We start from the raw sequence: 26775 nt of genomic DNA on the forward strand, positions 1-26775 counted from the left end.
TTGATACCACTAATTGCCAGGGAAATGCAAATCAAATTGTATACAATGAGGTATCACCTCACACCTGTTAGATTGGCTATTACCAAAAAGACAAGAAACAACAAATATTGTCAAGGATGTGGAGGAAAGGGAGCCCTTGTGCCCTGTTGGTGGAAATGTAAATTGGTGCAGTATAGAAAACTATATGGAGGTTCCTCAAAAAATTAAAAATAGAACTACCATATGATCCAGCAGTTCCACTTATGGATATTTATCTGAAGAGAATGAAAACACTAACTTGAAAAGATATATACCCCTCAGTGTTCATTGCAGCATTATTTACAATAGCCAAGATACGCAAGCAACTTAAGTGTTCTTTGATAGATGAGTGGATAAAGAAGGTATGGTATATATGTGCAATGGAATTCTACTTGGCCATAAAAAGGAATGAAATCTTGCCATTTGCAGCAACAGGGATGGACCTGGAGGGTATTATGAAATAAGTCAGACAGAGAAAAATAAGTGAAATGAATCAGACAGGGAAAATCAAATACTATATGATGTAACTTATGTGTGGAATCTACACAACAAAACAAATAGACAAACAAAAACAAAACAGAAATAGACTCATAGGTACAGAGAACAAACTGGTGGTTGCCAGAGGGGAGGTGGGTAGGAGGATGGATAAAATAGGTGAAGAGGATTAAGAGGTACAGTCTTCCAGCTGTAAAGCAAATAAGACATGGGGAAGTAACATACAGTATAAGGAATATAGTTAGTAATACTGTAATAACTTTGCTGACAGATAGTAACTAGACTTTTATGGTAATCATTTCATAATGTATAAAAATATTGGATCACTGTGTTGTACACCTGAAACTAATATAATATTGTGTGCTAATTATAATCCCATTAAAAAAAGGTCACTGGACATCTTCCACAGTAATTAGATCATGGCTTATATTCATACTTTTTAAAAGTAAATTTATTTATTTTATTTTATTTATTTTTTGCCACATTGGGTCCTCGTTGCTGTGTGTGGGCTTTCTCTAGTTGTGGTGAGCGGGGGCTACTCTTCGTTGCGGTGCGCGGGCTTCTCATTGTGGTGTTTTCTCTTGCTGCGGAGCATGGGCTCTAGGCATGCAGGCTTCAGTACTTGTGGTGCACGGGCTCAGTAGCTGTGGCCTGCAGGCTTTAGAGCTCAGGTTCAGTAGTTGTGGTGCAGGGGCTTAGCTGCTCTGTGGCATGTGGGATCTTCCTGGACCAGAGCTCAAATCCATGTCCCCTGCATTGGCAGGCGGATTCTTAACCACTGTGGTTAAGAAGCCCCCATGATACTTTTTGAATGTAGTTTACAATTTTCATTTGTTACAAGTGATGTATGAGAATGTTTAGTATTTTTATCAGTGTATTTTTATTCTTTTAGAGATCAGGTATGTAACAGCTGGCATTTCAGTTGTGGAAATTTTTCATTAACTGAGCCTCACAAGCCTTAGAAGTAAGGGTAAATAATTCTCTGGTCTAATTTGCCATCTTGTTTTAGTATGCTCTGTAGTTTCAGTTGTGATGCTTACCTTTGGTGAGCTTTCTAATGATTCTTTTATAAAAAGACAGCAATTTGATTATACTCACTTTACCTGACTGCCCACTATTATTTGGTACTTTGTTAGCCTGTACAGAATTTTCTTTTTATTGTGCTTTAGGCTTGAAAAGCTAAGTTCTGCTTTCATGAAATTTGAACAGGGGAAAGGAAAGGAAATAGAGGGAAGAAGAGGAGTTATAACAAGGACAAATGTTGCATAGACTGTGGTTTTATTTTTGGAAAATAAAAATAACCACATAACCATAAAATAACCATAAAAATAACCCAGAAACCACATATTCCTGTCTGTTGGGGAAGAAATGGTATCACATTACCTTGCCATGAAGTTCTGCTGACTCAGGGAATCATTGGGATCATTGGAAGAGCTTCCGTGATGAGCTGGGTAGTGTGGTAATAATATCCTGGAGGAAGGAGAGCCCACCCACCTTTTTCTACTTTTATTTGGCTGCCTTGGTTCTTTTATTCCCCCTCTCTCCCTTCTCTTCCTCTTTTCATCTTTTTCTGTTCTCTTTCTTACCAGTTCCAAAGGGTTGGATGACAGGGACATGGAAAACCATGCTACTCCCTTAAACATATTTCAAAAGTTTTTATTATGGAAAATTTAAAACACAGACAAAAATAAAGTATCATGAACTCTTCCTGTGTGCCTCACTCAGCTTCAACAGTTATCAACTCATGAATAATTTTGTCTGTGCTCCCATATCCCCCTTACCAGGTTATAAAGCAAATCACAGACGTTATTTTATCTGTAAATTTTTCAGTATGTATCTCTAAAAGATAAGAACTCTTAAAAGTACAACCACAATACCATCATCGCACCAAAAAACTCCAGAACAACCTAACACTATTTTGTTACCATCAAAATCTTACCACAAACTTAAATATCACCAATATACAGGTAGTATTCAAGTTGCCACAGTTGTCTCACACATTTCAACTGTCTCGTAAGACTTTTTTTTTTTTTTTTTTTTTTTTTTTGCGGTACGCGGGCCTCTCACTGCTGTGGCCTCTCCTGTTGCAGAGCACAAGCTCCGGACGCGCAGGCCCAGCGGCCATGGCTCACGGGCCCAGCCGCTCCGTGGCATGTGGGATCCTCCCGGACCGGGCCACGAACCCGTGTCCCCTGCATCGGCAGGCAGACTCTCAACCCCTGCACCACCAGGGAAGCCCCATCTCGTAAGACTTTTAAAGTCTATTGGTTCCTCCTTAATCTCACTGTTTTTGTTCTTGAAATTTTTGTTAAAGAAGCTTGCTCATTCTGTAAAAAAACCGAATGCGATAATGACTTGGGTTCTTTATTCCTATTTTGAAAACAATAGGAAAATAATATGTTGACATAGATGAATGTTTCATATTAAAAACAATTTAGATTAATATAGTAAAGGAACACATTTTGGTGTTATTTTATATATAATTTCCAAGTTACTTTTATGTTTTTTTCTAGTATAATTGCTGAAAATCACTTTACCTACTTGAGAAACTTGTTATTAATGTCTTGTTTTCACTGGTTGTTTCCTTCTGAATTAGCAAGAAGCAGAAAGAGAAATATTTGCTGTGTATCAGAAATTCCTTCATGGGAGGAGAATTAATGCCAGAATGTTGTCAAAGTGAATCCACTTATGTTTCATAGTAAGTAGTAAAAAACAAAACAAAACAAAAACCAAAAAAACCCAAAAAACAAAAGAACACAAACCCTTATGATTCAGACTTTATCATGAAAAATAAAGTGAAAATGTTTATTTTATCTCATATATGGCACCATTTAGATTATAATTGTTAACTCTTAGAACAAAGATGCAATCAAATATTAGTTGTTTTCTTGAGATTATTTTTCTGATGAAAATGCATGATAGAAAGTTGTGACAGCCTTTACGTTTAAATTAGCACAGATCTAAAGAGGGTCATTTTTTTCGAAAACGTTAGAAAGCTTTATCAGTTTTTGCAAGGGTGTATCCATGCGGTAGAATAAAGATTAAGTCACTGTAACAAAGAAACCATCATATGTCATTTCTAAAATAAGATAGAGGTGTGTTAATCTCTCAAAGTAGGGTACCAAGTCTAGGCTGATAGGCAGCTCTGCTCCATGAAGTCATTCAAGGACTAGGTTCCAAGAGACTGACACACCATGTAAAGCAATTATACTCCAATAAAGATGTTAAAAAAAAAAAAAAAAGAACTAGGTTCCATCTTGTTCCTCCCTTGCTCTTGTCTACAGTGATATCTTGAATGCATAAAGTTGAGTCTGCCATGTGTACTTTCCGGCTGGTGGGGAGGTGAAAAATGCCCTAAATCCGGGGAGAGTAGCTTGTCTTTAAGTTGAAGTTGGCCCACACATCACTTCTGCACACATCCGCTTGGCTTGACCTTAGATGGCCACATGTCACTGCCAAGAAGGTTGGGAAGTATCATCTCTAGTCCATACATCCAGGAAGAAGGGAAGAATGGATGAGGGCAGGGGGCAAAAAGCAGTCTGCTTCAGTGTACTTTAGTAATTTAAGTGTAAGTCATTCTTGACACTTGTTGTGTTATTTTATATTATTTTTACTAGCTAACTAACTGCAGGATCCTCATTTGCCAGTGGCATTGAGTGTGATGGGAGCAATTCTCCAACATTATTCTCATTATTGACTTTTTGAAAACCCTTATCTTTTGAGTATTTGAAGTTGTTGACTGTTGCATTCCCCTATTCAGTGAGAGAAGAAAAACCTAGTAATGTGGAAGGAATATTTGATTGGGACCTATGTGGTTAATTGATCAGTGAGTAATTTTTATGACAACTTTTGCTTCTCTCTAGAATCACTTAACTATGAATCACCTATAGAGTAAATATATTTGTTGATGCTTTGAGGTATTGTAAGCATATAGGGTGGGGGTCCCCAGAGGAAGAGAACCCGGCCCTTTTAGGCCTAAGCCATTGTGTGATCTAAGCCCGGCCACCATGCTTGCCCTTGCAGAAGAATAGGTCTCAGTAGTTAATGATTTTAAGGGAGCAAAAGAAGGTAAAAACAAACAGCTGTTCCCAGGCCAGGGAGATAACTTAACCATAATATATCAGTTTACGATTTCAAAGGTAAGGATTAGCCTGAAGCACATTCTTGAGCTGTTTTGCAGAATGCACACCCTCTTGAGGGTTCAACCACCAGATCAACTAGAACCTAAGGAATGATGATTTCAACCTTTGCTGACCCTTCTGACTTCAGTCAACTAGTGCCTGGACTCTGTCAACCTTTCCCCAATTCTATGCTGAATTCTCTTTGCTCCAGCCCCAATCTTGCTGTTTGGGGAGACACCGCTTTGGGAAATATCCCTGTTGTCCTCTTTACTTGCTGCAAGAAATAAATCCTTCCTTCTGCTCTTTGGTTTGGTTCTGTCTTTTGGCTCAATACCCACCAAGAGGCAAGTCCAGTTTTCGGGTAACGGTATTACACATGGTTTCTTTTCTCCATCCATTGTTCTTTTTCTCTCTCTTTCTTTTCTCTTCCTCTTTATCAGCCAGGAGGCCCTCAACCACAGTCATAGCCAAGGACCACAGTGGGGACCTTCATTGTGAAACCCAAACTTGTCTTAAAGAGCACATGTTAAATCAATGCATGTACCTGTATTATATGGACAATAAGAAACAACTATTCTTAGTGCAGCACTGCTCAGTCTATTTCCAGGTTCACTTGGCCCCCAGTACAGCACTGTGATCACCCACCATTTGGCAGTGGGCTGGATGGGGACCAGGAAAGATGAGATAAGTCAGCTGGCCTCTGTAACTTTTGCCTTTTGACCTTTTGAGTCTTCTCTTATCTAGACCTAGGTTCAATAGGTCACCAGACAAGGCTACTCAAAACTTTGTAGCCTGCTACAATATCAGTTGGTTGAAAGAAGACACAGTCAAGACTTTAATACAGGTTATCCCTGGGTGCCTTTGTTTCATAGGCAAGGAAGACCTGAGGGCTAAAGTGTTACTTTCTTCTAGAGCTACAAAGCTGCCTGATCCTGGAATAGCTCCAATTCATGATAAGTGGGGAGCCTAGAATGTACCCTTTATTCTGATTGAAGTCAGCCTAGCATTTTTTTCTTCTTTGCTTGTGTTTCTGCTACTCAATTCCCCTTTTACAAAATAAAATTGGGGCTTAAGCTGAGAGTATACGTTGCAGAAGAGAGCATGGTAAGATTTGTTCCTATGTAGTAGCTACCCATTTTAGGTACTTTTGAATTGAAATATAATCTACAGGTACTGTTGGCAGGCACACATTTGATTTCTCAAGTAAATGTCAGTCTGATGTTTATTCATGCTAGATTTCTTAAAATTGCAAACAGGCACTAACTTTGTCATAAACCTATGGCAAGATGTGTAATAGGCAATGCGTTCTGATGTATAAATTCCAAAATTGAGGGCTTTAACTAAAGTTTACTAATCTTAGGGCATTAACAAGTATTAGATTGAATTAGATAGTATTGCTGATTTTGTAGGTAAAATATTGCCGAACATTGGCAATTTCATATGGCTTAACCTAGTAAGGTGAGAATTTCAACAACCTTAAATCACTCTTTGCTCCTTCCTGTAAGGAGTTCATCCTTTTTCTACCCTGATAACTAGGCTGTTTGGTTCTTATTTACTATACCGCTTACCATCCTATCATTTGGTAACTCACAGTCACCTCTGTTCCCTTGATTAAAAATGTTATGAAAGGGCGTATAGAGTAGGCTGGGTAGCCTTAGTAGCCATTTTAAATATATATATATAAAAAATATATATATATTTTCAGGCAGAATTTTTTATGATGAAAAAGAGTTTTTATATCTTTTGGCTAAAATTGCTAGACCATGAAACTGAGATCCATTAGTCTGGTACTCTGATTTGCAACACTGGGCAGAGAATGTAACTTCTTGGTGGTTTGGGTTTCTCATTGGTAAAACAGTGTTCATTACCTGAACAGTGTCCGTTACCTACTTCAGAATATTGGTGTTCAAGATAAGCAACAAGAATTTGCTGTGTAGCACAGGGAACTATATTCAATCTCTGGTAATAATCTACAGTGGAAAATAATCTGAAAAAATATACCTGAATTACTTTGCTGTGTACCTGAAACTAACACAATATTGTAAATCAACTATACTTCAATAAAAAAAAGAATGTTGGTGTTCAAAGACTGTGTTAAGTTTTTCAAACTTTTAACAATTAGCAGTCAGAGTAAAGAAAAGAGTGTTCTTTCTTTTTAAAATAAATTTATTTATCTATTTTTGGCTGCGTTGGGTCTTCGTTGCTGCGTTTGGGCCTTCTCTAATTGTGGCGGGTGGGGCTACTCTTCATTGTGGTGCGCGGGCTTCTCATCGTGGTGGCTTCTCTTTGTGGTGGAGCACAGGCTCTAGGTGCACAGTCTTCGGTAGTTGTGGCTCACAGGCTTTAGAGCGCAGGCTCAGTAGTTGTGGCGCACGGGCTTAGTTGCTCCGCAGCATGTGGGATCTTCCCGGACCAGGGCTTGAACTTGTGTCCCATGCATTGACAGGCGGATTCTTAACCACTGCGCCACCAGGAAAGTCCCAAGAAAAGAGTGTTCTTGTGTTCACCTTCAAGGAGACACAGAGAAAAGGGGCTTAACCTGCAGCTACGAGTTTTATTTTAAAAAGATATTTTTAACCCAGAGTTGGTTCCTTTGTGATTCTTATTTCTGAATGGGTCAGTTCTTTTCGGTGTGGAAAATGGTTGGGAGAGTGAGCTGGAGGACTCTGAAATTTTGTTTCATCTTCGTTTTCTACTTTAGAGCATCAAGCCTATTATTTCTCCAGTTTTTTAAAAAAATTAATTAATTATGTATGTATGTATTTTTATTGAAGTATTGTTGATTTACAATGTTTTGGTAAATCTGCTGTCTCCAGTTTTTAAAAAATATTAATTAGAGAGACTGTCTCCAGTTTTTTAAAAGAGACTGTCTCCAGAGAGACTGTGTCCAGTTTTCTTAAAAAATTAATTATGTGTGTATGTATGTATTTTTATTGAAGTATTGTTGATTTACAATGTTGTGTTAGTTTCAGATGTATAGCACAATGATTCAGTTATACATACTTATATATATATATCTTTTCAGATTCTTTTCTCTTATAGGTTATTACAAAATATTGAGTCTAGTTCCCTGTGCTGTACAGTACATCCTTGTTAGTTATCTATTTTATTTATAGCAGTGTGTATATGTTAATTCCAAACTCCTAATTTATCCCCACCACCTTTCCCCTTTGGTAACCATAAGTTTGTTTTCTATGTCTATGGGTCTATTTCTGTTTGAATATAAATTCATTTGCTCTCTTCAGTTTTTGGTATTGAGAGGTTGGTGTCCGTCTTTTTTTTTTTTTTAACATCTTTATTGGAGTATAATTGCTTTACAGTGGTGTGCTAGTTTCTGCTTTATAACAAAGTGAATCAGTTATACATATACATATGTTCCCATATCTCTTCCCTCTTGCGTCTCCCTCCCTCACACCCTCCCTATCCCACCCCTCTAGGTGGTCACAAAGCACCAAGCTGATCTCCCTGTGCTATGCGGCTGCTTCCCACTAGCTATCTATTTTACATTTGGTAGTGTATATATGTCCATGCCACTCTCTCACTTCGTCCCAGCTTACCCTTCCCCCTCCCCATATCCTCAAGTCCATCCTCTAGTAGGTCTGTGTCTTTATTCCCATCTTACCACTAGGTTCTTCATGACCTTTTTTTTTTTCCCCTTATATTCCATATATATGTGTTAGCATACGGTATTTGTTTTTCTCTTTCTGACTTAACTTCACTCTGTATGACTTAACTTCACTCACTACAAATAACTCAATTTCGTTTCTTTTTATGGCTGAGTAATATTCCATTGTATTTATGTGCCACATCTTCTTTATCCATTCATCTGTTGATGGACACTTAGGTTGCTTCCATGTCCTGGCTATTGGTAATAGTGCTGCAATGAACATTGGGGTGCATGTGTCTTTTTGAATTACGGTTTTCTCTGGGTATGTGCCCAGTAGTGGGATTGCTGGGTCGTATGGTAGTTCTATTTGTAGTTTTTTAAGGAACCTCCATACTGTTCTCCATAGTGGCTGTACCAATTCACATTCCCACCAGCAGTGCAAGAGGGTTCCCTTTTCTCCACACCTTCTCCAGCATTTATTGTTTCTAGATTTTTTGATGATGGCCATTCTGACCTGTGTGAGATGATATCTCATTGTAGTTTTGATTTGCATTTCTCTAATGATTGTGTGGTGTTTTCTTAATAAGCTCTCTCCCACATCTCAGTAACCTTGTGGTATTTACCTCCATATTTTATGAATGAAGGAAACTGATGATATGCAGAGGTTAAGCTGTTGTAAAGTAACTTTCCAGAAAATGGAGGGCCTGATTGGATGACGAGAGTTCAGTAATAGGGAGTTGCAAGGGTGTTTCCGAGGTGTCGGGTTGGGCGTGAAGATGGTAGGCTTCCTCACTGGCAGTATCAGGTTCCCGGCTGTGCTCTTCACATGACTCCTGTTGCCTCTGTGGTTTGATACACAATGACTTCTTGTCAGGGTGTGGTGGAGGGCAGGGAAGAAAGGGCTGTTGTCCATTCAACTTGTCTCAGGTAAGAATGTTCAGGCCTTTTCTGAGTATCTTTGGTTTTCAGAGAGTTAAATTTTGTTGGATTTTAGAAGGCTTATCAGTCTAGGCATGGATAGTCTAGACGTGGGGCTCCAAATATATGGCTGAGAACCTTATACAGGTGAGCTCTGCCCTGAGGGGCAGCTGTGTAGAGTAGGTTGGCTGAGTAGGATTAGCTGTAACTGGGTGGGTTTCCTTCCTCTTGTGGTTGAGACAGGAGCCATAGGGAAGAGAAATGTGGAGCATGGTAGTGTAGGTATCAGAGAACATCCTCGTGGCTCTGGTGGCGAGGATGCTTGATCAAGATTACATCCTTACTAGAGCTGGAGATTGAATGCTATCCACCACTATGGTAATGCATTTTGTTCACAGTCTACCGTGCCTGTGTGCTTGTCTGTTTTGTGTACCAAGATCGTGAGGCAATTTAAATATCAGCCTAAACCAGCCATGCAGGCAATGAAATGTACTTTTCCTGCTGAGATATTTGTTTCCCTGCAATCAGATAGCAGAAGAGTGTGCCAGCAAGCTAAGGGATGGCAGGGAGGGACAAAGGAGTGAATCATCATCATCATGGCAAACCTTGATTAGATTTTCTTATGAAATCCAGGGACATGGAGGAACAGGATGGGGCTGGGGAAGAAGAGGAGGTTGAACTTTCATGCCCTGGGCATTTTTAGTCCAGGTGCATGGAGTAACATTCCTCGGCTCTAGCTGTGGTCAGAGTAAAATCTGTTTTGGTAAATTTGGAATGACAGCCTTCTTGGATAATTAACATGTCGCATTTTATTGCAACTGTTTATTTTCTTACTTCAGAACCCTAGGATCTTCAATGGCAGGAGAAACAGTGATCAGAAGACCGAGATGAGTTTTAACACTATTCTGGAAGAGATTCTTATTAAAAGGTCACAGCAGAAAAAGAAGACATCACCCTTAAACTACAAAGAGAGACTTTTTGTGCTAACAGAGTCCATGTTAACCTACTATGAGGGTCGGGCAGAGGTAGGAGACAATCAAAGTTTACTTTGTTGCTTTCCATGTTGATACTGTTTTATAATACTGACATTCTGCATACCCTCCAAATCTTATGGAGTAAGCTTTAGGTTAATGAAGTTAAGGTAATGATTTATTATCATTTGGATTTGAAAGATAAAGTTAAGGATATGGATAGACATTTTTCACAAGTCTGGTAATTATGGGTTTAGTATATACATGGGTATACAATTTTATATCGGCCTACTGAATTAATGTGTTAGAGAAAATAAATCCCTACATCAGTTTTAGATCCTTGTGGAATTCATTAAGTATGTTGTGTACCTGGCTCTTTTCCATAAACTATCATATTATGTATAAAAGTCTTCTTTAGCACATGTAAACTGTCTATGTTCATCACTTTATATGACTATTTCTTCATTATTAAGTGAAAGTTACTTAAAACTGCTTAGTGATTTGGTGGAGTTGACTGACAACAGAACTGTTCAACTTTTTTTTGTGATAAGCAGCTAGTGCAAAGTTCCTTTGATGGGAGCAGAGGGCAGTGGCTCACTAAGAACCTGGTCAATGAGCAGGTGGCAGAGGAGGGCCATGTTGTCAGCCAGCTCCTGGCTTTTCAGTTGTTTTAGCCTCTGATTCTACCACTAGATGAGGTGCATGCATATACAGTGGCCTCTGACCCATCTTTTTTTCTCCTGCCATCTTGGGAGTGCCTCATCTAGTACTGCAGGCCCAGCCACGTTCCTCCCTTTTAGAAATTTTCTTGGGTTCTAGGGAATGGCTGGGAGACTGTGTTGCCCTTTTTGACCACATGCCATTGTCTACTTGGTTACAGTAGATTGTTGGTGATCTTGATGTTTGATTTTAGTTTATTTAATTCTGCTATTTTCCTAGAGCACCTTCCTCAGAAATGGATTTACTCATTTTTATTTTGTTTTTGTTTTGTTTTACTTCCACTAATTTCTCCCACTGATTTCTCTGTATTTTGGTTCCCCCAATACAGCAGAATGGCATTGCTTCTTGCTGGTGGTCCTCAACTCTGTTAATTTCTGCTGTGGCTTGTCATTGTGGAATTTTGCAGGTTCACGTAATTTAGGACTATAGTCCTTTACCCACCTTCCTAAATCCCCAAAATGCTGAAGACCCAAACTTCAAAAACTCTTTCAGTTGCAAAACCTGACCTTAGATGAAGCTATTTTTAGTCTTTATCTTAGTGTGATTTGTGTGTGTGTGTGTGTGTGCGCAGAATTAGTAATGTGTTTAATTATGTGGGGCTGTCCAGTTCTTGCCGGGAGTGTATATGGTATATGTGCTATATTACACTTATTAAATCTGAAAAACTGAGGATTCCAAAAGGGTTTCAGATAAGACTAGAAATATGAATTATTTTAAAATCTAAAATAAATTTTAAGGGGAAACATTAATAATTTTTTGCTGTATAATAATGATTTGTCATGATTTGAATAATATCATAAGAAAAGAATAGGAATGTAACAGTAAACGTGGGAAAGTGTGGTCCTTTACTAACCAAAAAAAACCTCAGAAACCTACATTACCTGCTTAGAAACAGGGACCCATACAATTGAAATACATTGTAATTGTTAAGTCACTTTGAAGATGGTAAATGATAATACAAAGATGATACAAAGTTAAAAGTGCCCTAATTGCTTTAGCTTAAGCAGAATAAAGAGAACAGTGGAAACCCTCTTACTTCAGAACCTGACCCACTGTCTTTCTTGGCAGCAGCCTCCCCTACCATGAGAACCAGAAAGGACAGAATGAAGAGGTTGTCACAACATGTAACAGCCCAGCCTCTGACACTTAGCATTGATTTACTGTATAGCACAGGGAATTATACCCGATATCTTGTAATAACATATAATGGAATATAATCTGCAAGAAACCTGAATCACTGTGCTGTACATCTGAAACGTATACAATATTGTAAATCAACTATACTTCAATTAAAAAAAAAAAAGAAAAAACAAGAAGAATCCATCTCCTTTCTGGCTACTGCTGACTGGCCCAGGGAGCCTAGTCCCGTTAGCTAGTCCTGCCTGAACCCCCCCTCCTCCCATGAGCTGGGCATTCTGATCCCTCCTGGATTCTTTTCTTGCGGACTGATGTTCATTGGCAAACTTATGACCTTCAGTTGGAAATATGGTTGCAGATTTGTTTGCCTCCCACAGTTAAAAAGAAATAGTTAACTATATTAAAAAGTCAGGAATTTTAAGGTAAGAATCTGAATTCTTGAGACAATAAAAGTTCTGACAGTACTAGGCAGAATTCCTTCTTGACAGCTCTCAGCCTAGCTCCTAGGTAAGCCCAGTAGCACTTCACTGTTATGTTTCTTCCCTGTTTGGGTTAATCTGCCCAGTTCTCTGTTTTCCTTGGGTAAATGTTCTTGTTTTCATCTCCCTCGCCCTAGAAGCTGTGATCTGAAAAGGGCTGTAATGTGGGTAACCCACATTTTTTAGAACAATAAACACCTTTATTATATGAGCTAAGATAGGAGGGAAGAGGATTTATTTGCCTTTCTGGGCCTTGATTTTCCTCAGATAGAACTCCAGCTCCTTTCCCTCTAGCACATAGTGATCTGCTCAGCCACACTGGCCTGCTCTTGAAGTGATGCATGCAAGAAGCTTGTCCTGCTGGAACTGCTCCTATAGAAGACTGCTGATTTTGGCATTCTTTTTCTTTTTTTCTTCATTCATTCATTTTTGCCTGCGTTGGGTCTTCGTTGCTGCCTGAGGGCTTTCTCTAGTTGCAGCGAGCAGGGGCTACTCTTCGCTGCAGTGCACAGGCTTCTCATTGAGGTGGCTTCTCTCGTTGTGGAGCATGGGCTGTAGGCAAGCGGGCTCCAGTAGTTGTGGCATGGGGGCTCAGTAGTTGTGGCTTGTGGGCTCTAGAGTGCAGGCTCAGTAGTTGCGGTGCACAGGCTTAGTTCCTCTGCTGCATGTGGGATCTTCCCAGACCAAGGCTTGAACCAGTGCCCCCTCCACTGGCAAGCGGATTCTTAACCACTGTACCACCAGGGAAGTCCTGACATTCTTTTTCCTTTCATCATATTTCTTTCTGTTTTTAAAAAAATTTATTTATAGCAGTGTATTTTATGTTGAAAGTTTTTTTAAATTAATTAATTACTTTTTGGTTGCTTTGGGTCTTTGTTGCTGTGCGTGGGCTTTCTCTAGTTGCGGCGAGTGGGGGCTACTCTTTGTCGTGGTGCGCGGGCTTCTCAGTGCGGTGTCTTCTCTTGTTGTGGAGCATGGGCTCTAGGGCGCGTGGGCTTCAGTAGTTGTGGCACATGGGCTCAGTAGTTGTCGCTTGCAGGCTCTAGAGCACAGGCTCAGTAGTTGTGGTGCATGGGCTTAGTTGCTCTGTGGCATGTGGGATCTTCCTGGACCAGGGCTTGAACCCGTGTCCCCTGCATTGGCAGGTGGATTCTTAACCACTGCGCCACCAGGGAAGCCCCCTTATATCATATTTCTTCTGAATATTCTTTGATCGTTTTTTGTTTAAAATCTCTTCCTCCTCAGGAGTCAGCTTGGCCCCCTTCTTGTGGCCCAGGGGCAGTGCACAGTGGGACTTGTACCACTACCGGTACCGTGTGCTGTCAGTGAGCATGATGCAGTTCTTCACCAGGGTCTTGGTACGGACCAGTTTGTTGTTGGATGCATTGTAGACAACATCAATGATCCTTGTCTTGCGTGTACAACACTCCGAGCCCCAGGAGAAGTTCCCCACGTCTAGCCTCAAAGCCGGGTAATTCTTGTTGCCCCTCCTTGCACATGGACTGTGTGTATGCGGCGGGGTCCAATCTTGGTGTTGGCAGCAGGGCGTTCCAGCTCATACCTCCACTTCCTGTGGTAGGGCTTTCTCTTGTCCCCGGTCTTGCGGCTCTTGTGCCAATTGTCCCGAGAGATGCCTACGTGTGGAAGCAGGGGGCAGGAGCCTCAGCCAGGGAGCCCAGGGCTGGGCCCTGCCAGCCCAGTGCCCAGAGTCAACAGGTATTAAAAGAAAATGTTAAAAGTGTAAGACTTGTAAGACTCTAAGTGGATTAGAAAAACCATGGGGGCCATTCTGCGGTAGCCCCAGAGATATTTATTTTGGTTGTTCATAGTTCTGTTTTTAAAATAAATACTGGGTAGGCTACTGATTGATGTAGTAGCTATGATTCCTAGTTTCTTTGTAGCAATTCAGTGACATTCATCCTTTATTAAAACTCTCAGTTAATCACAGAGTCAGACACCAATCTTTCCCTGGTTCTCTGGACCCCAGCTCCTTCGATAGGATGGCAATAAGCTTTTACTGAAAATTTTCCTATTAAGTACAGTTTATTGTACTTTTCAAAGTATGCTAAGAAATTCTGTTCTAGATGATGAGAAATTCAGTCAAGCTGCTTCTTCCAAGTCTCATGTAAAACTTGTGTTTCCGTTTCTGCTGTGGGCCATTCTTTGGTTTGTCCTCCTTGCTCTTTCTCAACTAGCTTATGTTTCTGCATCTTCTAGTGAACCAATAAAAGATCTTACTGATGATTTATATTGTTTGCTCTTCTTATAATAACACAGAACAAAGGAAACTGCGCTCTTGCTTTCTGGTCAGGGAACTAAATGACACAGGGGTTAGACCACCTGACGTTCTGCTGGAGCCTCCACATGGTTTTGAGATGGAATCCAGGGAAGAACAGGACTGGAGTTTAATCAGAAAAAAGGCCTTTTGGGGCTTCCCTGGTGGCGCAGTGGTTGGGAGTCCGCCTGCCGATGCAGGGGACACGGGTTCGTGTTCCGGTCCACATGCCGCGGAGCGGCTGGGCCCGTGAGCCATGGCTGCTGAGCGTGTGCCTCCGGAGCCTGTGCTCCACCACAACAGTGAGAGGCCCGCATACCGCAAAAAAAAAAATAAAAAAAAAAAGAAAGAAAAAAGGCCTGTTAAATAATGGTGAGAAAACAAGGAATGGAGAGATTTTTATATGTTTAGATATTTGAATACAAAAATTTCGAGTAGCGTGTAAATCTGCAACTATTGTTAGCTAAGAAATCAGGACATTTTTTTAATTGGACTTTGGTATTACCAATTTTGTTGGTTTCTTGTCTGTAACACTCCTCTGTTATGAAAACTGACAATAGTTTATAAGGTTGAGGAATAGGGAGACTAGTTGTGTCAGGGATCCCCAAGGCTACCCCCAGGTTCAGTAATTCACTAGGAGGACTCAGGGGACTGAGCGGTGAGTTTAACTCACTGCTATGATTTATTTCAGTGAAAGAAGAAAACGCAAAATCAGCAAGGGAAAAGGTGCCTGGGGCAAGTCTGGAGGAAACCAGTCACAAGCTCGCAAGAGTCCTTTCTCAGCAGAGCCACAAAGGGGGTATATAATTCCTCCATTACCGGATTGTGACAATTGTGAAATGTTTTCTAACTGGGAACCTCGTTAGAGACTCAGTGGCCAAGGTTTTCATTGGAGGCTGGTCACATAGGCACCCTCTGTCTAAGCATGTACGAAAATTCCAGACTCCAGAAGGAAAGCAGGGGTTCAGCACAAGCCAGGTGGTTTGTACAAACAGGTTAGGCCCAGTGAGCCATTCTTATCAGTGCTGGGAATGGGAGAGCCCTCCCCTCTCAAAATGCGAGTTCCCAGAACCCAGCCAAGGACCAACCTTGTAGGCAGCATCATAGGCCTGTCATGTTAACTCTTTCGTGCACATTAGTAGTAATTATGATACAAATTATTGAGTACCCAATACAGGCCAGGCACTGTGCTAAATAAGTACATGCATTATTTTCTTTATTCCTCAAAACAATACTGTATGAAGTCTTATTAGTACCCCCATTTCAAAAATGAGTGATACGAGGCTCAGAAAGTTTAAAAACTTACACAAGGTCAAATACTAATGAGTTGCAGGGCTGTTTCTTCAGAGCCTGTCTTTGAAACAACCTTGATACTCTGGGGAAACTTAGGAAAAAAATCTATTAAATCTCTCTATAATACAGATGAAGTTTTATTTTAAAACTTTTGAGGATATTTTTATTACTTTCAGCTATGATTTTTTAAAAAAATTTCTTTGTGGTAGAAGAAAATTAACGTCAGACAAAACGGGGATTTTTGTCTGATTCTGCCACTATCTAATTGGACTTTAGAAAACAGTGTTCTTCAATTGTTTTTATAGTTTAGAAATTGCTTTCATATAAATATATTGTCTCTTTATACCCTTAACTCCCTTGCCATCACTGTTTCAACCCAGCACACATCCGATCTATTTCCAAGTCCTGTGAATTCTCCTTCCCTTCATTACAACCTTATTGCAGCTCCCAACTCCATTCTCTTGGTGCCCTAGTTGATTTTACTGCCCTAGTTGATTTTACTTTTGGATCTTCATCTTTCAACTATAAAACCATAAAAGGGATTTTTAAAACTTGTAGATTTGCATCTGCTCTACGATCAAGTTAAAACTCCTTAGCTTGGAATACAAGGTGCTTGATGGCCTTTTTCCTTGTCTTCCCTCTCTCCTTCCTCCATCCCCAGCTGTCTTCTACCTGCAGTTACTCTTTCACATTGTGCCTTTGTTACTATTGTTCAATCAACTTGAAGTGATATATTCCTTTACCTGCCTACCAGGATCTGTCTATCTATCCATATCTATTTTATCCATCAGAAATGTGTTGAGTGCCCTAGTAATCACTTACTCATCTTTTCTGACTCAGCTCAATCCCCACCTTCTCTGAAGCCTTTCCTGTATCCCTCCCACCAGTGGTGGAATCCCCAGCCCACCTCAGCCCTTTGTGCCCTGTTCATATTTTTATCATGACATCTTGGTTGCTTGACTCTATCTACATATCTGTGTCCCCCGTTGGACTTTAAGCTCTTTGAGGGCAGGGTTCATAGCTTTTCTATCTTCGTATTTCTGAGAGTTTAGTGCAGAGTTGAGTGCTCAATACACGTTGGATGGCTGGATGGGTCCAAAGGAGACATGGGGAGACCTCAACCCTTAGAAGCAGGCAGGGCAGATTTATCCTATGCAAACATCATGAACAACCAGAAAGGTTGTCATGCTGCTAATAAGTAGAAGGGTCAGGATTTGAGCCTTGGTATTCTGACTCTAAGTTCAGTGCTCTTCCTATAATGCCTCCCTTATTGTTTTATTCCAGTTGTACTGAAATCAAACATTCTATGTGATGAGTTGTTTGAAAATTTAACCTTTTACCCAGGTTAACTGTCGGGATAGTGGAGGTAGTTATAAGATGATGGCACGAGTCTCTTGAATATCCTGGGCAACCTCTCATATTTCTGTAAGGCCTTCTGGGTCATATAGAGTTGTTTTCTTTACCACCCCTGGAACCTGGAGACTCTAGTGATATAGGCATAAGAGCTTACTAAGGTTCTGAAATGATCAGATATTTCTCCCTTAGTTGTATCCCTAGACTAGGTGGACTCCCAGTGGGGAGCATAGGTTTACAAGACCTTTCTAATTGCTACCTGAAGATTTATATCTTCTGGCACTTTCTAGGATTCTGGGGGGCGAGTGTGGGGTGGACAAAATAGTTTCTTTTACTATAGGACAATTGGAAGTGTTTACATCAGACTTTAGAGGTTATCAGACAATTTACTAGCTTGTAAAAAGTGGGACAGCTCTAGATGCTCTGTAGACGGTACAGTGGCTAGTGTACTAGGGCTCTGAAAATTCTGAACTCTATTATCCCATGAAAACTCATTTTCTTTTTGGCAGTTGAGTTTCCTTGTTTCCGAAATAAGGTTGTATCAACTTCCTGTTTTGTGTCTCAGTTTCCTCTCTGGTGTCTCTTCCCCACTGTTGATTCATATCTGTTTTCTTATTTTACTGACCTGGATCTGACCTTCCTCATCACTTAAAAGAGCCAAGATGCAGGTCTGAAGTCCTAGGGTCTGATTTACCTTCTTAATTTGACAAATTATCCATTTTCATTTAATAATGTTCACTGTTTTTTTCCTCTAGGAAGCAGAAACCTATTTAAGATAGAAAAGGGGGAGAATACCATTTGTTCCATCCACACTCCAAAAATATTTTTGTAACTTTTAATTTTGCTATAGTTTCAGACTCACAGAAAAGTTGCAAGAATAGTACAAGGAACTCTCAAGTAACCTTTACTCAGATTCACAAATTACCTATGGTTGCCCCATTTGCTCTGTCATTCTCTTGGTCTCTTCCTTGGTCTCTTCATATGCATGTTTTCCGAACCATTGGAAAGTAAGCTGTACACAGTCCCCTTTTGCTGTTAAATAATTCATTGTGTATTGTCTAAAAATAAGGACATTCTCTTTTAGAACCACAGTACAATGATCAAAATCAAGACATGTAACGCTGATACAGTAGTATTAAGTGGTCCAGAGTCCATAGTCAAATTTCATTCATCATTCCACTGATGTCTTCATAGCTGTTTCTCAACCTCCCCTCCTTCCCCAAATCCAGGATCTAATCCCTGATCACACATTGCATTTAGTAGGTCAAGACATAAAGTTTGTAAATGTCCATGGTGCAAGGAAGAGAAATGCATGGAGGAAATACTGTCCTTTGTCGTTTGTTGTAAAATGCCAACTACATCATGAATACTCAGTGATTGTATATCAGAGTCTGCAAACATGAAATTGGATTTAAAAATCATTAGAGTTGTTCTCCTACTCTCATTCTCATGGTCATCATTAGGGGCTGAAGATCACCTTCCTGCGAAATAAGTTATTTTAGCCTGGTCCACTGAGATGAATATTAATCACTTTCTCTCTCCCCAACCTCAACTTTAACTTTTTCTTCTTCTGTGTTAAATAATTATGAGTCATGTAAAGCATTTTTTGGAGAACAGTACAGTATGAGTAATTTCTAGTAAATGAAGAGGGAATTTAATCAAAGGTTTGGTCCTCATGCTACTTAAAAGTAGAAATAATAAAAGGATTCTAGATCTCAAAAAATACTCTTGGATCTGGCTGTGATAGTTGTGGTTTATTCAGTGATGATTTGTATCATGATGAGAGAGACAAAGGCCTTAAGAAAAATCAGCATTTCTGTTCATACATGGTATTACCTAGTTTATTTTATTCAGAAGACTTAGCTCTTGGCAATTTTTAGTGTTACCAAAAAGTCAAATTTCCATCAGAGTTTTATATAGCTATTTTAGGACTGAATATATTCAAAAAGCTGTGCTGTAGGCACTGAAGGCAATTATGAAAAGAACAATTCCTAGAATGTTTGGGAAATGGCAGTATAGCTGAAATAAACAGCATTTCCTCCCCACCCCCTTTTCCCACCTGCCTATCTTGAAGGAAACTTGTCTTAATCAGAAGTACGTGTCACTTGTTGAATTTTAAAAAAAAGAACTGTATCTGACATCATGATTTTCGTAAGCTGAGTTTTGTTTTTCTCTGCATCGTGAACTGCTGGGCTGGGGATTCTTAGAAATCTTTGAAGCTAGTTCTGTAGTTAGTAGCTTCTATTAAGTGTTTGTTGATGAGGATAGGTATGATAGCACTTACCCTGAGGAACAGTTAAAAAAGAGACCAAATTATATGAGTAGAGGGAGCATTGGTGGTAAAAGTGCAGACTATATAGATTTTTGGTGAGGAGTGGGGTTGGGGAGGGATTGGGGAACGTCTCCATTTGGCTATGGGTTGGAGTATGAGCAGTGTTGGGCAGAAGGAGCCCATTCATGCAGTGGGAACATCATGTGCAAAGGCTCTGGGGTGGAAGAGGGCTTGGTGTGTCTGTGAAACTGTTCTGTTCTAGACCTACATAGATTTATATGCTGATAATTACCCATTCATGGGGATGATTATTCGTTAGTAATGAAGAAGTCGTACAATTTTAGAGCTGGAAGGAACTTTAAAGAGTAACCTTCAAGTCTTCCACTTGTGGAAACTGAAGATAAGGAAATGATTTGCTCCAGGTCACCCAGTAAGCTGGTTGTTAAGCCTGGATCAAAACTCAGATCAGCCTCTCTGATTGCACTGCCTTTGTTTGGAAAAGATGAGTTTGGGTTGCCCAGGTAGGTGAGGGCACTTACACAGCTTAAATAATATGGTTGTTCACAGAATGGACTCCATCTAGTGACTATTCAGACCCCTTTGCTTAAAATACTTGTCACTTTTTTGCCTTTGAAGCTTTGCTCTTGCTGTGCTTAACAGTTGTCCTTCTGTTCATCCAATTCCCATCTCAAGTCCTCTTTTTTTCTTTAAATTTGAAAAAATTTTATTTTTTTAAAAAATTGAAGTATAGATTTATAATGTTGTGTTAGTTTCTGGTGTATAGCAGAGTGATTCAGTCGTGTGTGTTTGTGTGTATATATGTATCCTTTTTCAAATTCTTTTTCATTATAGGTTATTATAAGATATTGAATATACTTCCCTGTGCTATACAGTAGGACCTTGTTGTTTATCTATTTTATGTAAAGTAGTGTGTATCTGTTAATCCCAAGCTGTTTCTGTTTTGTAAATAAGTTCATTTGTATCATTCTTTTAGATTCCATATAGAGGTGATATCATATGATGCTTGTTTTTCTCTGTCTGACTTACTCTTAAGTGAGAGACCTTGTTCACCTTCCCATCCCCCAGTTGTAAATGCCAGCCCCTTCAGAATTACTTTTAAATTTATATGTATTATTATTGTTATTGCCTCTTTAAAGTCACCAACTACATAATAATCTCCTTGAAGGCAGAGGTTGTTGCCTCCTAATTTCAACATATCACACAATATCTTGTACCCATTGCCTGCTCAAAAAAGTTTTTGTTGGTAAAAATTACAACAGTGATGATCAGTTAGTATTTCAAGTAAGCAAAAAGATCTTTAGCGACATTGTAATAGTTATTTCCCATGCAATTTTGTTCCATTTTAGTTGTTGAGAAGATGCCTTATTTAAAGTTAGAATCAAAACTGTGTTTTTATTTAGTATTTATTAGTATTAAGCTCTCCCCCAAACTAAAATGTGGACATTATTGTAAACAGCCGGAGTATGAACTGTCAGAAGAAATCACATGACCATTTGAGAAAGTGAAACTACATTTTGAGTTGTTTCTAAATCCATTTAGAACATGGTTTAGCCACTGGTCAGGTACATGTAGAGAATCACCTATAGAAGGGCACTTAGAAACACCTGGGTTATTCAGTAATTCCATGACTCTCTTAAGAGAACTCTTGATGTTATGAGCCTTTGGGTTTTGTGAATATACTGTACTTCTGAGATAAATATTATCTCATGATGGCTTGATGATTGCTACTTCAGATAATTAAAAACATTGTTATAGTCTTCTTACCAAAGCTCTTCATTTACCTTTTTTATTTTTAATCTTAGTCAACTGCCTATAATATTTGCATGATACCACATTGGTAAACACCTGAATTGAAAAATTGCACAAAATATGTGCAATATAGTTGTTAAATAAAATTAAATGAGTAAGTAAGAGACTTAAATGAAATCTCTAGTGATTTTTAATAGACTGCGAGAAAGGAGTTCCCCCCCTGCCCCCGCCCGCATCATCTTAGTTGTATGTGAAGACTTTTGGAAAAGTTCTGTCTTTATTCCAAGTAATCACATAGGTATAGCTGTTCCTTAATTTTATTTGCCACTGCAAAAAGTAACATGGATAGGTGCAATTCCCTGCTCATGAGATTGTAACATGTGAATTGTTCTCCTTTTAGGGGAATATATATATGTAAAATATATTTATTTCATGTATATATATTTCCTGGCAAAAGAGAGTCTGTGCACTTATCTGTTTCATGGGACTCAGCTCATTTGTTTTCATTCATTCATCATTTGTACAGAAAAGATTTAGTGAGTATGTACAGTATGGTAGGGATGGAGGAATTAAAAGATGAATGATTCTGGTTTTGTTAAGCTTACAGTCTGATTAAGTTATACTTCTGCCTTTCTGGATTCAAAATGGCAAACTTTCCTATACTGCATCCAGTCTGTTTTGAAGGGGGCCTCTTGAGACCTGGAGTTAACCTTGTGTGCCACTGTTGTTTGCACTCACCCATGCTTTTCTGGATTACCTGGGAGTCTTAACTTTCCTTGCCCTTGTGTTTCCCTCTGTTCTTAGACTTTACATAGCATAGAGTTCACAAAAGTACAGGGGTTTTGCACACATACTTGCAATGCTCTGTTCTCCATAGCATCTCCATAAAGTGTATCTGTAGATAACCAACACATTTGCCCACCATCTACTTCACAGGTGAAGACACTGGGGAACAAACAACCAAGTCAGGTACCTTCTCTGAAGTGACATCCCATTTGACTAGCTGAACCAAGATGTCTTATCTTTCTGGCTAGCGTGCTGTTAAACCACACTGTGCTAGTTTAAGGAAGGGGGACTGCCTTAAACAGTGTGTTCACTGACCACCTCTATATATACGTTTCCTTCCTCCTTCCATTCTTTAGCTTTATATATAAGACCTTAGAAAGGGTGTTCTTTTAGCACTTGTTGATTTGTGTTTGTTTTTTCCTCACTGCATCCCTGTGAGGTGGTGGGAATTCTATGCATTTCAGTAAATTAGAGTTTTACAGAAAAGAGACCCATGGAAAGAACATATTACTGTGAATGCTTAGATGAAAGAAACTGAAAGGGTTAAACTGAAGTTGTAACTCTTAAAAAACTTTAAAATGGGTTTGGTTAAATAGTTCATTTCATAAGTACTTTAAATGATTCTTTGCAGAGAAACCTCACAGGTAACTTAATTAAAGATGAATTTATTCACATTCATAGTCTATCCCAACAAGTAGAGAACACTGTCACAGTTGAAGAGAACCCCTAAAATCTACTGCACTTTTTAAAATAGTAAATAAGTAAGTTAAACACTTACTAAAATAGTAAAGTAAGGTGATTTTTAGGTTAACTCCGTTCTGACTAGGATTGATTACAGTACAATATCAAAAAAAGGGTAGAGACTTGAATTTTCTTGGAAAAAGATGCTGAAGATCAAATATGTAATTCAGAACTTACTTTTTAAATTTTTTTTTTAAATTTTATTTATTTATTTATCTATTTTTTGGCTGCATTGGGTCTTCGTTGCTCCATGCGGGCTTTCTCTAGTTGTGGCTAGTGGGAGCTACTCTTTATTGCGGTGTGCGGGCTTCTCATTGCGGTGGCTTCTCTTGTTGTGGAGCACGGGGTCTAGGCCCGCATACTTCAGTAGTTGTGGCACAGGGGCTCAGTAGTTGTGGCTTGTGGGCTCTAGAGCACAGGCTCAGTAGTTGTGGCGCACGGGCTTAGTTGCTCCGCGGCATGTGGGATCTTCCTGGACCAGGGCTCGAACCTGTGTCCCCTGCATTGGCAGGTGGATTCTTAACAAGCCCCAGAAGCCCCAGAACTTGTTTTTAAACAGGGTCATTCTTTTATTTTCAGACGTCACACTTAATCACTTTCTAAGGATAGGTGTTATGTCCAAAATATGTGTAGGAAACAAGACCAATTTCCATTGGATGAGATAATATGTTTCTTGAGGTTCTAGAGTGAGCTTACCAGCAGTTTTCTATTCCTTCTTCATTATAGGGAACTTCTGTTGTGGTCTGAGGTCCATCTCTGAGTTAATCGGATTCCTGTGAGTTAGAGAGTAGACTGTGGACTTTGGAGCCAGATCATCTGGGTTCAAATCCTAAATTTGTTACTTATTAGCTGTGTGACCTTGGTCAAATTACTTAATCTCTCTGTGCCTTATTTTCCTCATCTTTAAACTGGGGCAAATAATAGTACTTCCCTCACAGGTTTTTGTCTGGAGTAAATGGATCCCTATATATGAAGTAGTTAGGACAGTTTCTGGCATATAGTAAGTGCCATTGTAAGTATCAGTGGTTATTATTATAAGTAGCTTCCATTGTCACCCACTTTTGTCTTTTTGTATAACGTGTTTCAGAGTTTCTGCTCTTGCATCTGGCTTTTCCCAGATATAGACATTTTTTGCAATAAGCATAACCATTTCATTCTCCTAGTAAGTCACTAATCACAGGTGATTCATTCTTTAAATTGATCTTTGCTGCTTGTGGTCCAGTTACATTGTGGAGCTCTGGTTACTGGTGGAAATGCATACCTTGGGGTAGGGCTAGTTCTCATTCTTGGCACCTCTGAGCCTGTGTTGGTGGAACTCTCATCGGGTCTGCTCTGGATGTTTCTCTCTGGTTGTTTGTCCGTGGGCACATGACAGGGTGCTGATTGCGATAAATGTGTGCTGTTCAGTTTTACATTTCGTAACATCAGAGTTGGACCTACTGGTAAGCATTAGAGCCTTTCAATTCCGTAGCCCTTTCTAATGCCCCTGGAAGGGCCCTAGCGCTTTCACATTCATAATTTTGCACTGAAAAAAAGAGAGTCTTCTCCCCAAAGTGTGTAAGCCTCAGGCCACTCAAAACCTGGATCTGTCTCTGCAGAGCATGTGAGACTCTATTTGTTCTAGTATCTGATAATATCTACAAATTCTGCCAGTGAAATACCCCCAGGCATCTTCACTGTAAAACATCTAAAATATAAGCATATTTATAGTTTATGTTCTTAAAAGCTTTTTTTCTAGAACAAAGTAGTGTATCTACTTTAATCTGTCAAATTTATTTTCCTTTAATAAAAGTTTCAGCATTGTTGTTATTTTTTATTTATTAATTTAATTAATTATTTTATTTGATTTTATTTTTTGGCTGTGTTGGGTCTTCATTGCTTCACGCGAGCTTTCTCCCATTGCTGCGAGTGGGGGCTACTCTTCATTGTGGTGCACAGGCTTCTCATTTGCGGTGCCTTTTCTGTTGCAGAGCAGGGGCTCTAGGTGCGCGGGCTACACTAGTTGCAGCATGTGGGCTTCAGTAGTTTGGCGCACGGGCTTAGTTGCTCTGTCATGTGGGATCTTCCCGGACCAGGGATCAAACCTGTGTTCCCTGCATTGGCAGGCGGAATCCTAACCACTGGGCCACCAGGGAAGTCCTCAGTGTTGTTTTTAAAACTCCAGTACTTTTCTTGTTAAATGTATTCCTGAGTATATATGGTTGTAGTTACTCTTGTGAACAGGTGAATTTTCATGATATGTTGTAATTAGATATAGTTGATATATAATCAAGCTCTAGATTTTTATAAATCTATTTTGTAACCAACCAGTATACTATGCTATTTCTAAGTATTATGTATTTTCTAAGTATTACAATTTTCTATTACCAACTTTGCTATAAAAGGGTTGTTTTCTATTAAATTTAACCCAAATTATGAGAATAAAATAATTTTTAAAATATAAAGAAAAATAAAAGCATTTTAAATTCTAAATGGGACTACTCGAAAGGCCATGCGGAGGCCTGGGGGAGGGCGTTCCAGCAGGGGAATCCAGGAATGTAAGACCCCAAGGGAGACAGGAGCAGCAAAGAGGCTGAGGGGCTGAAGTGGAGTGGGATGGGGCATAGGGAGGATGTGGCTGGAGACCTGGGCAAGATCCTGCATGGATCATTGCGGACCATGGAAAAGACTTTGGATTTTTTTTTTCTAATTTTTATTAAAACAATTAAAAAAAATGTGATACGAAGATTTTGGAGGGTTGGGAGTGGGGAGTGACAAAGTTTGGCTCTTACATTCATGCACGTTAAGATGCTGGGGCACAGTAGAACGTGAATTGGCCGTTAGAAGGTGTGAGGTTTAAGTTCTGGCTCTGCTAGCCAGTGTAATTTTTTTTTTTTAGCATCTTTATTGGAGTATAATTGCTTTACAATGGTGTGTTAGTTTCTGCTGTATAACAAAGTGAATCAGCTATACATATACATATATCCCCATATCTCCTCCCTCTTGCATCTCCCTCCCACCCTCCCTATCCCACCCCTCTAGGTGGTCACAAAGTACTGAGCTGATCTCCCTGTGCTATGCGGCTGCTTCCTACTAGCTACCTATTTTACATTTGGTAGTGTATATATGTCCGTGCCACTCTCTCACTTCGTCCCAGCCTACCCTTCTCCCTCCCTGTGTCCTCAAGTCCATTCTCTACATCTGCATCTTTATTCCTGTCCTGCCCCTAGGTTCTTCTTAAACATTTTTTTCTTTTAAGATTCCATATATATGTGTTAGCATACGGTATTTGCTTTTCTCTTTCTGACTTACTTCACTCTGTATGACAGACTCTAGGTCCATCCATTTCACTACAAGTAACTCAATTTCGTTTCTTTTTATGGCTGAGTAATATTCCATTGTATATGTGTGCCACATCTTTATCCATTCATCTGTTGATGGACACTTAGGTTCCTTCTATGTCCAGGCTACTGTAAATAGTGCTGTGATGAACATTGTGGTACATGACTCTTTTTGAATTATGGTTTCCTCAGGGTAATATGCCCAGTACTGGTATTGCTGGGTCATATGGTAGTTCTATTTGTAGTTTTTTAAGGAACCTCCATACTGTTCTCCATAGTGGCTGTATCAATTTACATTCCCACCAACAGTGCAGGAGGGTTCCCTTTTCTCCACACCCTCTCCAGCATTTATTGTTTGTAGATTTTTTGATGATGGCCATCTGACTGGTGTGAGGTGATACCTCATTGTGGTTTTGATTTGCATTTCTCTAATGATTAGTGATGTTGAGCATCCTTTCATGTGTTTGTTGTAAATCTGTATATCTTCTTTGGAGAAATG

The 26775-nt window shown here is 39.5% G+C and overlaps 1 protein-coding gene and 1 pseudogene across 7 annotated transcripts in view; one reads left to right on the forward strand and one right to left on the reverse strand.

Annotated features, from left to right (window-relative positions):
- Positions 1-26775, forward strand: part of TEC (tec protein tyrosine kinase) — a 149629-nt gene that overhangs the window by 35309 nt on the left and 87545 nt on the right. For 5 of the 7 annotated variants that reach the window (XR_003795470.1, XR_003795471.1, XM_029234631.1 and 2 more), the window contains exon 2: positions 9999-10184. Coding sequence is in view for 5 of the 7 variants with exons in the window: in XM_029234631.1 (XP_029090464.1) it covers positions 10047-10184 (138 nt within the window). In the remaining 2 variants the exon portion in view is untranslated. Of the gene's footprint in view, positions 1-3109; positions 3212-9998; positions 10185-26775 lie in introns of all 7 variants that reach the window. The other 2 variants (XM_029234630.1, XM_029234629.1) reach the window with 2 other exon arrangements.
- LOC114903016 lies at positions 13577-22171 on the reverse strand (annotated as a pseudogene).

Source organism: Monodon monoceros, unplaced genomic scaffold (assembly GCF_005190385.1).
Source record: "Monodon monoceros isolate NGI ecotype Baffin Bay Population unplaced genomic scaffold, NGI_Narwhal_1 Super_Scaffold_20, whole genome shotgun sequence".
Taxonomy (NCBI): domain Eukaryota; kingdom Metazoa; phylum Chordata; class Mammalia; order Artiodactyla; family Monodontidae; genus Monodon; species Monodon monoceros.